The following is a 12549-nucleotide window of genomic DNA, read 5'->3' as shown; positions in this document are numbered from 1 at the left end:
ATGGTCCCGATAACGCGATCATGAAGGGTGGAGTAGGGTATCATTACATTGATGCGAATACGGAATAGAACTCAAGCGTGACAAATAACGCACCCGTGAATGGGAATGTAAAATGTTCCGGCCACGAAGAAGATTGTATGTCTCCCTTGTACGGGCCCGGGATCAAGCCCGCCCCCACTCCCCGAGGATGCAGAAAAGCTGCATGGAACTTTGTCAGATTGGACGTCCTGTATCTGGGGAGGCTTATCTAACCCCAGCGGGGAGCTAGATGTTACCGGTTGCCGATCAAATCCGCGGTAATGGGAGTGCGTGAGTAAATAGGACACTAGTATGATGTATCACGAAGGGAAGAGACGGCTTGGGTTGGCAAGCCCGTATTCAAGGGCTCCCTTGGTTTGACATTCTAGAGTATTAGGGAACACTTCAAGCTTACAATTGCAGGACGGCTCTGGGAAGAATGAACAGCAATGCAAAGAAAACAATATCTATTGGACTACCAGGGCGCCAAAGCGCGTCTCGAGGCAGCGCTCCACCGTCTAGGACTGGTATTTCCTAACCATGACGTGCATCACGAGGTAAACGACGACACCCAGTCCCAGCATACCGGAAATTACACCAAAGCCCAACAGGTACTTCGGAGCGTCGCCTTCGGGGAACAGGTACGCGCCGTAGATCTGGGCGAGGTTTCCGAGGGCATTCATCAGTGCGAGGGCGATGGCGCGCACCTCGGCATCCATGCTGCCAAACGTCGAGCTGGCGAAGGAGAGCGACATGGCGTTGGAGGCCCAGAGCCCGGCGGCCATGAGGACGAGGAGCACGTAGCGGGCCGTGAAGTTGTACACCACGCACACGCAGATCGAGGTGACGGTGCTGAACGCGAGCCAGCCGGCGATGACCAACCCTCGGTGATCCGGGATTCTATCGCCGTAGAATCCGGTGATGGCAGTGCAGACGAAAGCAAACGCGTAGATCGGGACCTGTGAGTGAGTCTCGGTGTCAGCTTCGTACTCGGATGAATCGGGCAAAGGTTTGTACAGAGACAAAACAGAAACAAGGGGAGACGTACTGTCATGTACTGGGCCTGAACTGTCGACGTGAAGCCGAGTCCGTGGACGAGCGTAGGGTAAAAGTAGGAGAGTGTCGATGAACCAACAATGACCTAGAACTCTCGTCAGTCTCGAGCCGCTTTGTCACCACAGCATCTTTGCCAGCAAACTCATACCATGTAACCGAGGACGAAACCCCACGTCCTCCAGTTGCTGAGGGCCAGCATGAACGACTTTCTCTTGCCGAGCTTCTCCTCCTCCCCTCGGACGGTGACGTTGTCTTCCTGCAGCCTCGCAATCGCAATCGCCCGCTCGCGCTCCGACAGCCGCTTCGACGTGGCCGGGAAGTCCAGCAGGATGAAGGCCGAGATGCCCGCCCAGCCGATAGTCGCCACGCCTTCGACGATGAAGAGCCACCTCCAGCCCCGGAGGCCGTGGGCGCCCTCGAGACCGCTCGTGATGGCGCCCGCGAGCAGGCCGCCAAAGGCGCCCGACAGGATCGCCGCCGACATGAAGATGGCGAAGCGCCTCGACTGCTCGGCACGTCGGTACCAGGACGAGATGATGAGGAGGATGCCCGGGGAGAAGCCGGCCTCCATGATACCGACGAAGACTCGGAGGATGACGAGGTGGTGGTAGGTCTTGACGACGGCCATGACGCAGGTGAGGACGCCCCAGACGGCCATGATGAAGGGGAGGTATAAGGACGGACGGGTCCGGACGAGGATCATGTTGGACGGGGGCTCGAAGAGGACGTAACCAACTGTCTGGCTGTCAGCACTCATGACCTGAAGCGGAAAAAACCAACGGGTTGCTGTGAAAGGTGACGAGGGAGGGGATACGTACTGAAGAACACGATGAGGACGATGCTGTACTGGGAAGAGGACAAGCTAAGGTCGTCTGCCATTCCTGCAATCTTGGCATTTCCGATGCTGCAGTGTGAGAAACACACCGGTTAGGAACAGTTTTACATCGGAGACGAGACTTAGGACTTACTTGGTTCTGTCCATGTATGACAGAAGATACATGAGCCAGATAGTCTGCGATTCTGTTGTTAGAGAGGCGCTCAGATGCAGAGGCAGCCATCCTGGATCTCAATCTCACCGGCATCAGGAAGAGGTCAATCTTCTTGACGAGCTTCTTCTCCTCTTCCTCCGTCCAAGTGATCCCTTGGCTGGAAATCTCGACATGCTGGCCGTTGGGATCTTTCTGGTCGTTTGCCTCGACGCTGGGCGACGAGGAGGTCCTCCCGATGGCCATGTTGATGATCTGACGTGGGATGTTCCGTTAGTATCCCGTTGAGAAAGACTTGGCAGATCCGACGGGGAAGTGTAACTCGTTGGTAATAGTCTGGAGGCGTAGTCCGAAGCTGACATTGGATATTCCTCCGAAAAATGTGACGGTCTGTTACTTATAGGGAGACATGCATTGGGGACGGAACCCGGGGTTAACAGTCAAAAGGTCTACCTACGTCAAGGCATCAAAAAACAACAGCCTGCCAGCGTACACCGACACCAGTACCTCTACAGATTTCCAATGGCTTGTTGTGTGGTCCGAGGCGTTGTCGGGATCGGGGAAAACGCGAACCATACCACTCCCCCCGCACACCACCACAAAGTCTTCCCCGTGGAGAAAGCGTAGCTAACTTGCCGGAACTTGTTGTTTACCCCAGATCTTGGAGTCCAGACGGGATGGAGAGTTGGGCGGTCCGCGTGTCTGGCAACGTCCCGGGTGGTCCCCCGGATGAGGGGAACCCAGTTGTGAGACGACGCGAGGGGGGCGGCACTAGTGCGTGGCCTCGAGGCGAGGGCCGTCTCGAGGCGAACCTTTCCCTTGTTGGATCATGAGATTGGTTAGAGGGCTATGGGATGGGTCCAACAACAAGGCGTATGCGACGGGGTCCATGCATGAATCGTTACCTTCGAATAGGGAGGAAGAGGAAGACCACCTTGTTGTTCGTGATAGCCGAAAGACATCCCCCGTGCCGAAGTTGGCTCAGCTTGCTCCGCTCTCTGCTTTGATCGGCGACATCAAACTGCGACTAGAGCAGCATTCGGCATCCATCCGGTCACGGGCGAAACGCGGGATATAAGCCCGGCTACGTCTGAATGATATATCAGTTGCCCTCTGGTTTCCCCGAAGTAATATACTCACGCTTGCCTAGAGTCTCTACAGTACCCTCCCAGCCAGCCCACCTGAGCCAGATCTTGTTCACGCTGCCCTTTCTCTTTCCACTTCGCCTCTTCGAGCCTCCTTTTCTTTTCATAAACCAGCTCAGATACTCCGCCAGGATGTCTCCCAGCGCAACGGCCGAGGCCACTTCAGCCCAGGCGAGCAACGGTAATGGTGCCACACCAAACCCTGCCGCCGCCGCCGCCGCCGCCACTGCTGCGGCCCCGGCTAGCTCGAGTGCCCCTGATTTCCTCAACACGCAGCCCGGTCCCGACCACGACTGGAGGATCTCGCTGAAGAACAAGGTCATCGCCATCACGGGCGCCAACAGAGGCATCGGCCTGGGCATCGCAGAGGTGTGCCTCGCCAACGACGCCGCCGCCGTCTACTCGCTCGACCTCTTCGAGCCCGGCGAGGAGTTCCAGGCCGTCCAGCAGGCGAACCCCAAGCGCATCCACTACGTCCACTGCGACGTCACCTCCGAGGAGAGCATCACGGCCGCCGTCGACGCCATCATCGCCCGCGAGGGCGCCATCCACGGCCTCGTCGCCAATGCCGGCATGACCAAGCACCAGCCGGCCCTGGCCTTTGACCGCGCCCAGCTCGAGCAGCTCTTCAACCTCAACGTCTTCGGCGCCTACTTCTGCGCGACGACGGTGGCCCGCCGCTTCATCGAGCTGGGCGTCAAGGGCTCCATCGTCTTCACCGCCTCCATGACCTCGTACCGGCCCAACCGCGCCGCGCCCTCGGCGCCGTACGGGGCCACCAAGGGCGCCGTCAGGAACATGACGCACACGCTGGCCATGGAGTGGGCCAAGCACGGCATCCGCGTCAACTCCATCTCGCCCGGCTTCGTCAGGACCGCCATGACCTACTTTGTCGACCAGGCACCCGACTGGGACCTCAAGATGCAATACTACGGCGGCATGCCCCGGCTGGCGGACCCCAAGGAGCTCGGCGGCGCCTACGTGTACCTGCTGTCGGACGGCGCGAGCTATACCACCGGCATCGACATCCCCGTTGCCGGGATCGTTGGCGCTTGGTAAGTGAACCGTTTGGGCAATTGGATTCGAGGGGCTTGGGAAAAGGGTTCAAAGGGGGGGGAGTGGGCAAACCTCCGCAGGCAGCATGTAATGATGTACACGACTATCTATATATCATAGATCATAGACACATCTAGTCTACGACGAAACTCAATTTTCTTTTTAAGTTGATTCACCTCGCAAAATCCGAATGCCATGATCGATGACACTATTGCCGTGACTCACTGGCCCCCCGTTTTACACCCCTTCGTCCCAGAGTCTCCGGAGGGCCTGTGTCAACCCCTTAACAGGAAACTTGCTGATAGCAAGCGCTCGGTCCAATATTGGGAGAATCTCCGACTGCTTCTGTTTATCTTGGGCACATTGTCCCACTGTTATCGGGTCGTCAGCATCGCCGTTTTCACTTACTTAACACCCATACCTCCCCCGTGACCTCAACGGAGTACTCACCGGCAAAGACGGCTTGCACGTTGACGAACGCCATGGCGGGATCGGTGTCCCTGCACGAATCCGCAATGCCGCAGACCGTGTGGAGGCTCTCGGTCAGGGACCTCTGCCGTTGCCGATACGCGTTGAGGCCCCCCGTCGTCGGCTGGGCCAGGAGGACGATGGCCCGCGCAAAGTGGTACATCTGCATGGCGCCCGCGTGACTCGGCGGGTGGATCCAGACGGGGTGGAAGATCTGCTTGGAGGCCGACTTCACGGACGAAGCGCAGACCGAGTCTCGCCTGGAGTGGCCGGCAGACGACGTGGGAGACGACGCGAAGGGGATGCCTGCCGCGGACGCGGTCTCGGGGACGGGAGTGGGGGCGGCGGAAATAGGGGCAAAAGAGGCCGGCAGCGCTTGACGCCACTCTTCCAGGGACCGCAGGAGCCGGTTGCCATGGTTCAGGCGGTGCTGCAGGTCTCGCACGGGGGCGGCGTCCGCGTCGCGGGAGGCGTACTCGACGCACTTGGCCGCGATGAACAGGATCCTGGTCACGAGCTCGTCCGAGCCGAGGTCCCGGATCCTCCTCTGCGGCTGGAAGATGGTGAGCGTCCGGCGGCCGGACCGGAAGGCGGCCCAGATGTCCTGCCGGAGCCACGCCCACCAGACGGCCCGCCTCAGCCCGTCGGCGGACTCGCCGTTGTTGTTCTGCGAGCGCTGGATCCAAAAGGCGCCCCGGAGGTGGCGCTCCCAGTCCCCGTTGGTCGAGGGGCCGTCGGCGTCGAACATCTCGTAGGTGCTGATCATGATGGCGGTGGCGAGGATCTCGTGGGAGTTGGCGTAGGACGGGTAGAGCAGCGTGTGGGAGAGATACTGCAGAGTCTCGTAGTAGAACTGCGTGGCCATCCGAGCTGGCTCGGTCTCTGCCTGGCCTCCTCCCGGGTAACTCGTATCCGGCGAAGGGGGGTTGCTGGGAGCCGGGCCATCGTCGATGCTGGCAGTACTACCAAGAGACATGTGCCGGGCTGCCACCGCCAGGATGGACTTGAGCAAGCCAATATTCCGCACGGCAAGGTGGGGGACCACATTGGAGAAGTGCCTCTCTGGATCAAAGAGATCGAGAATGGGGCCGACCACATCCACATAGTAACGGAAGTAGGCAAGATCACTCTCTGACAACTCAATGTTGCTGGTCGTGTTCCAGGGCTGGGTGACCGGGGCATCCTCCTGACCGAAGCCCGGCGGTCCCTCGTTCCCATCCCGAGGCGATTCGGGAATCGGACTCTGCCTCCGTGATAGAGTGCTTTCGTCAAAGGCCCACCTGGTCTCGCCGCCGGAGAGGCTGTTCAGTCTCTGGATGTTGTTAATGGCGTCCTGGGCGAGCAGGTCGTACCACTCAAAGGGCGAGATGTTGAGCAGGGACGTCTGGCTGAGGGCCAGGGGCGAGAAGCCGAGGTCGGCGTCCGAGACGCTCGGCTGTAGGGTCTCCTCGACGCCCAGTGTGGTGCCACATGGGTCCGCCGGGTCGAAGGAGGGGACGAATGGCGTCGCGAAGTCGACCGGATGAGCGGTTGCTGCTGCTGCTACTGCTGCTGTCGCTGTTGATGCTGGGGCGTCCTTGGGGACCGGGGGTGTGACTACGACTCCGCTGTCTGTTGTTCCCTCAGCTGCGTTAGGTAGGCCTGGGAGGTAATCGTCCGGGAGATCCTGGTCGGCCGCCGTCGACACGACCGACTGTGAACGATGCCGGGTCTCCAAAGCCTCTTCAGGGGCAGCGGGCTGGGCGTACTCGCAGCCCCGGTCTGACTTGCAACACTGGGCACATTTGGGCTTGCCCTCGTCGCATTTGATGCGCCTCCTCCTGCAGGTCAAGCTGCAATCTCACTCGCCGGAGGAGAATGTCAGTCAGAGTATAATGACGTAGCAAAACCGCACGGAGTTCTGAGAGAACGGGGATGCCCAATCACTCACCAGCCGGTGGATGTCCGCAGTCCGCGAGCTCGGGAGGGCCTGACACGTCGCGGCCGAGTTTCGGTCCCGGAAGCGGCCACTGAAGATGCGGTTGACTTGCGTCTGGCAGTGGACGAGGTGTCCATTGGTTGATCTCGCGTCGAGGAGCTTTGTCAGTTGCGGATAGACCGTTGACGGCTATTGGCCAAGGGGGAAACTGGAGCAGACGGGGGTTGCTCGTCAAAAAACGTCTCACTCAACACTGGAGAGTCGGGGGGCGTTTGACTTCGTCTCGAGGCATCTGCCGCTCTTAAATAATGGTAGTGGACCGGTTCCTCGACTTGAGACCCCGCTAGTCTGGTTGCTTTCCCCGCACTCTTGTCATGAGATTCGGCCATGGTCCGCAGGGAAGGGTCCTGTTGCTTTGTGCGGGGGGACGCGGAGAAGCTTGGGTTGGGGCGGGAGTTGCATCGCGGCACTATCATCTGGGGTCGGGGATGGAGTTGATTCTGCGGCTCAAGAATGCCTTGGTCCGTGAATCTCCGGTCATCCGCATGTTGGGTTCAGGTTGATGGACAACACGTGAAGTCATTGTGCGGCGAGTCAAGAAAGCAGAGACTACTCGGCCTTTATCCGAGTGTCTCGAAAGGGCTTTGCTCTGATTACATCCAATAAGGCTAGGGCCATGTACAGTTCCTCCGGTTAGATATCTTGGTACAGAAAGCTTACCCTCTTCATTGTGCCGGGTGTCGTGCGCCATACACATCCACATAGAGTCTGGTGTTTGAGGGCCAGCCTCGCAAGGGCCGTTGAGTCTTGTGCAAGTCGACGACCGTCCCACAAAACCCAGATGCAAGTGTTCTCAATGTAGAAGTAGTCTGAGCTGCGTTAAGAAGAGCGGAGCCAGACGAATCAGTCATGAGGTTACATCCAGATTTGAGACCAATAATGCTTTCCGGGCATTTTGTAATCAACGGGAGTATGGTATGACGTTCACTCTGTCCCAATCATACAACGAGCCGCTACGGAAAGCCTCCGCAGACCCATTCATCGACAGCAGGGTTCACTGGTAGCCACCACAACTCGGCTGACTTACGAGGTTACGAGGAGCTTGCGTCGACCACTTTCTGTGTGGTCCAAGGGCATTTCAGGTGAGAATTCGATCCAACTAACGTCAACGCATTTATTCATTTATTTTAGTTATGAATAGTGACCGAGGCCATCTCCTTTTTCACATTCTCTTGTGCCTGAGTACGGATAATGCAACCGAATTGCAAGAACAACGATCATCCGCGGCCTCGTTACGAGTCACCATAGACAACCCCCCCTGCTCAGTCCTCGAAGAGGCCCACTTTGGAGTCCCCGACGCGAGACTCAATGACCAGTTCGCATCGAGGCTTCTCGTCCCCCTCCCCCCCCGCGTCTTGGCTCTCGGGGAGTAGGGCGCCGTTCAGCCCGTATCTGGCTCGCCAACATGGCTGTTTCGTCGATGCGGACAGCCGGACATCGTTCCCCATGGTCGATCGGGTCATCGCATCGGACGTTTAGCGGGGAGACGAACGATACGGCTTGTGTCGTCTCAGCTGTCCAGCATCGCCACGAGAAGACACAGTCTCAAGTCGATGGCAGCACCCAGCAAGACAAGATGGCCGGGGGGGTATAAGGGGGAAACGTTCTGCTGCAACAGCAGGATGCAACAAACAGAAAGGCATCGAGCTTCCCCTTGACAGCCGAACATCATTACCATAGCATCATACACCATGGCGCCGTCGCTGGAACTCTATGAGAAAGCCACCGAGGGCTTGCCCGTCAAGCCGAATGTCACCAACACTCATGGTGTCCCGGCGGCCATCGCTGACTTGAAGCTCGAGAGCTCCGACAAGCACGACAGGGTGTTGAAGGTGTTTAGGGCTTTTATCGCCGACCTCTGCCAGCAGTTCAATGGAGGACATCCCGGGTGAGTTTGATGACTATTCCTATTCGTTCCAGGAGAGCTTGGGCTAACGATGTATACCGCAGCTCCGCGATGGGCATGGCCGCGATTGGGGTCGCTCTGTACAAGTATGTCATGAAGTACTCCCCCTCAAACTGCGAGTACTTCAACCGTGATCGTTTCGTCCTCTCCAACGGTATGCGAGCTTCCCTCCCCGCCGAGACCATGGAAGCAGATGGGGGAAACTGACAAGCTACCTACCTGCCAGGCCATGCATGCCTATGGCAATATCTCTTCATGCACCTCATCGGCGTGAAGAGCATGACAATCGATCAGCTCAAATCATACCACTCCGAGAAGACTGATTCCCTGTGTCCGGGCCACCCCGAGATCGAGAATGAAGGCGTCGAAGTCACCACAGGACCGCTTGGCCAAGGCGTTGCCAACGCCGTCGGGCTGGCGATGGCCACGAAGAACCTCGCGGCGACATACAACCAGCCGGGCTACGAGGTCGTGAACAACATGACGTGGTGCATGATTGGCGATGCCTGCCTCCAGGAGGGCGTCGGCCTCGAGGCGGTGTCGCTGGCTGGCCACTGGAAGCTGAACAACCTCTGCATTATCTACGACAACAACTCCATCACCTGCGACGGGACGGCCGACGTCGCAAACACGGAAGACATCAACGCCAAGATGAGGGCGACGGGTTGGAACGTTCTGGAGATCCTCGACGGAAACTCCAACGTGGCCGGTATGTCGTTCTGCACACCACCCGCTTCGGGTCTCTAGACATTTCTATGACATGCTGATGACGTCTTTTTGGGTGTCCAGCTATTGCCAACGCTCTCATCGCCGCGCGGAGCAGCGACCGCCCTACCTTCATCAACATCCACACGACGATCGGCTTCGGTTCCGTCAAAGCCGGCGACGCAAAGACCCACGGCGCCGCCCTCGGCGTCGACGACGTCTCCAACATCAAGGCGTCCTTCGGCCTCAACCCGGACGAGCACTTCGCCATCCCCCAGGACGTCTACGACTTCTTCCGCGACGCCCCCGAGCGCGGACGCGCCTACGAGGCGGACTGGTCGGCCACCGTCCAGAAGTACACGGAGCGGTACCCGGAACTCGCCGCCGAGTTCAAGCTCCGTGTCGAGGGCAAGATGCCGGACGACTGGACCAAGTACATCCCCGCCAAGGACCAGCTGCCGACGGCGCCCACGGCCACCCGCAAGTCCGCCGGCATCGTGGGGAACCCCCTGGGCGAGAAGATGAAGAACTTCCTCATCGGCACCGCCGACCTCACGCCATCATGCAACGTCGCCTACAACCAGAAGGTTGACTTCCAATCCGTAAGTCCCCAGGTCCAAACTTCATCATCTCCTTCTTCTTCGTCTTCTTTTTTCGCTCGAAAGTGAGCCCAGCTTGACCGAACGACCGACTGACTTGACTGACGGCAACTCTAGCCCGAGCTCCGGACGGCCTGCAACCTCAACGGCGACTACTCGGGCCGCTACATCCACTACGGCATCCGCGAACACGCCATGTGTGCCATCTCCAACGGCCTGGCCGCCTTCAGGAAGGGGACCTTCCTCCCCGTCACCAGCTCGTTCTTCATGTTCTACCTCTACGCCGCGCCGGCCGTCCGCATGGCCGCGCTGCAAGGCCTCCAGCAGATCCACATCGCCACCCACGACAGCATCGGCACGGGCGAGGACGGCCCGACGCACCAGCCCATCGCCCTCCCGGCGCTGTACCGCGCCATGCCCAACACCCTCTACATCCGCCCCTGCGACTCGGAGGAGGTCGCCGGCGCCTTCATCGCCGCCATCGGCGCCGCCGAGACGCCGACCATCATCTCGCTCTCCCGCCAGACCCTCACGCAGTACCCCCGGCACTCGTCGAGGGACGGCGTCGCCAAGGGCGCGTACGTCTTCGCCGAGGCCGCCGGCGACGACTTCGACGTCACCCTCATCGGGGTCGGCTCGGAGATGGGCTTCGCCATGGAGACCAGGGACCTCCTCGCCGAGGAGGGCGTCAGGGCGCGGGTCGTCTCGTTCCCCTGCCAGCGCCTCTTCGAGCAGCAGTCCCGGGAGTACAAGCAGTCCGTCCTGAAGCCGCGGTCCGGCAGGCCGGCCGTCGTCATCGAGGCCTACGCCGCCAACGGCTGGGAGCGCTACGCCGACGCGGCCTTCTCGATGCGCCGGTTCGGCAAGAGCCTGCCGTCAAAGGCCGCGTACGACTACTTCGGCTTCCGCCCGGCGAGGATGGCGCCCGAGATCAAGAAGCTCGTGGAGGAGGTGCGCAGGGACGGCATCGAGGTGCTGCGCGGGGACTTTAGGGACCTGAACGGTCCCTTGGGGGTCGGGTTTGAGCACTAGAAGGGGCGGGCTGTGTTGCAACGAGGTACTGACTGTAATGAGTGAGTCTTGCTGTGTTGGGAAATACACACGAGGCCAGTAGTTTGATGCCGGTTTAGAAGCAGGGTTTCCAATGTTTTTTTACCCATTTTTCAAGACATGCTCCCAACTATTCGAATCGGCCAGCTCCCTACGTATGGGGCGGGCTGAGCCTCCTGGGCATACGGGCGCACAAGGTGGGACCGGCGACATCTGCATGAACCGGATGCCTGCCGGATCGGCCATTTTGGCAACATGTTGGTCTCGATCCAAATGCCCTCGTTTGTCTAAACGGGAGCCTGCCGCCGAATGCCTATGGGGGCCCTCGTCCTTGCTTCCGTCGGTCATCGGAAACAAGACACTCACTATCCTGCTGACTCGGACCGCGTAAAGGAAGCATGTTCATAAATACGCATATAACCCTGTCATGCCAACAACAAATTCCATGGCGTACCGAATCAACACTCGTTGTCAATTTGCTTAAATTACATGTTACTTGAAATAGATGCGGAATGAAGCAGTCTGATTGCTTTATAAAACAATTACGAGAACGGCAACTAGCCCTAGTGTCAAGCTACGCGGGATAGCTGTCATAGATAGGCAAGCTACCGAATACAAAGTCAAACATCCTGACTGTTGGGCGCAGCCATAGATAGTACGACAATGCACACTCCATCTCATTGCTAAAAAAGTTACTTTTTTTTTGGATGGAAACCTGTTACCATTCTGATGGGATCTCAAGCTGAAAACACTCGCCTAAGCCTCTGGAGCAATGCTAGCTGTCAATCTAGCTTGCAAGGTGGAATATCCGATTATTTCGATCGGCAGTACTCGTTCGTTAGAGTTGGACACGTGATCACAACAAACTCATTCGCTGGGCGGAGAGCGTGTTGTGTGTGGGCCCGGCGCCCTCTAACGCACGAGTATCTCGATAAGTATGGAGATCGTGAGTTATATCCAATGGACGCGCGGAGCAGCCCGTCTCGGGTTGGGTCGCAAGAACCATCTGATTGGCCTGGGTAAAAGCTTCCACTTGCGTGAGGCCATCACGACACTGATCTGATCGGTCCATCCGTCATCGCTCACTTTCTTGAAGGTTCCTCTCCTCAAGAGTTCTTAAGAGGCAGTAGTCCATGGCTCTCTCGCACCAATTCATCATGCAGTTTTGTAATGAAGAAATGGGCGAAGCATTCTCCAAGCCTTCTACGATGACATTATGGATGAGTTCTAGTAAGTGTCGGAGTCGAACCCCGACCTGGGCGGCTCGGCAGTGATCGGGCCCCGAGCCAGTAGTGGGTTGATCCGGGCCCTGGGGCAGAGTGGGGCTGATCAGGCCCATGTACCAATGCCCCGACAGACGGCCAGCCCGTCTGGCAAAGTGGGGCAGCAGCAGGGAGGGCACTTGGCTTCGAGACCAGCCAGCAGAGGCCCGCTCACCTGCAAATAACTGCAACAACAACAATAACGAGAGCAATATCATCACGAGATCGAGTACATAAGCGCAGTTGCCTTCGTGCCCGTTTCTGACTTTCACTTGCCCGCCTGTGAGAAGTTATTTCAGCTGTAGCCATGGACCATTTCA

The 12549-nt window shown here is 58.5% G+C and overlaps 4 protein-coding genes across 4 annotated transcripts; 2 read left to right on the top strand and 2 right to left on the bottom strand.

Moving 5' to 3' along the window:
• Window positions 1-536: 536 nt before the first annotated feature.
• CH63R_06691 (Pantothenate transporter liz1) lies at window positions 537-2306 on the bottom strand (the record flags this gene model as incomplete). The annotated part of the gene is made up of 6 exons (XM_018301666.1): window positions 537-977; window positions 1067-1159; window positions 1223-1809; window positions 1893-1978; window positions 2043-2086; window positions 2151-2306. The coding sequence occupies 6 exons, from the start codon at window positions 2304-2306 to the stop codon at window positions 537-539; spliced, it is 1407 nt and encodes a 468-aa protein (XP_018159516.1).
• A 1031-nt stretch (window positions 2307-3337) lies between these two features.
• On the top strand, window positions 3338-4264 carry CH63R_06690 (Dehydrogenase; the record flags this gene model as incomplete). The annotated part of the gene is made up of 1 exon (XM_018301665.1): window positions 3338-4264. One exon carries the CDS (start codon window positions 3338-3340, stop codon window positions 4262-4264), a length of 927 nt encoding a protein of 308 aa, XP_018159515.1.
• A 234-nt stretch (window positions 4265-4498) lies between these two features.
• Window positions 4499-6784, bottom strand: CH63R_06689 (Zn 2cys6 transcription factor; the record flags this gene model as incomplete). The annotated part of the gene is made up of 3 exons (XM_018301664.1): window positions 4499-4668; window positions 4712-6561; window positions 6660-6784. 3 exons carry the CDS (start codon window positions 6782-6784, stop codon window positions 4499-4501), a joined length of 2145 nt encoding a protein of 714 aa, XP_018159514.1.
• A 1614-nt stretch (window positions 6785-8398) lies between these two features.
• On the top strand, window positions 8399-10949 carry CH63R_06688 (Transketolase; the record flags this gene model as incomplete). The annotated part of the gene is made up of 5 exons (XM_018301663.1): window positions 8399-8595; window positions 8658-8767; window positions 8840-9322; window positions 9403-9920; window positions 10035-10949. The coding sequence occupies 5 exons, from the start codon at window positions 8399-8401 to the stop codon at window positions 10947-10949; spliced, it is 2223 nt and encodes a 740-aa protein (XP_018159513.1).
• Between the last annotated feature and the right edge of the window lie 1600 nt (window positions 10950-12549).

This window comes from Colletotrichum higginsianum, chromosome 4 (genome assembly GCF_001672515.1).
Source record: "Colletotrichum higginsianum IMI 349063 chromosome 4, whole genome shotgun sequence".
NCBI classification, from domain to species: Eukaryota; Fungi; Ascomycota; class Sordariomycetes; order Glomerellales; family Glomerellaceae; genus Colletotrichum; species Colletotrichum higginsianum.
The sequence above is the reverse complement of the archived record's forward strand: the minus strand, read 5'-3'. Positions and strand labels throughout refer to the sequence as shown.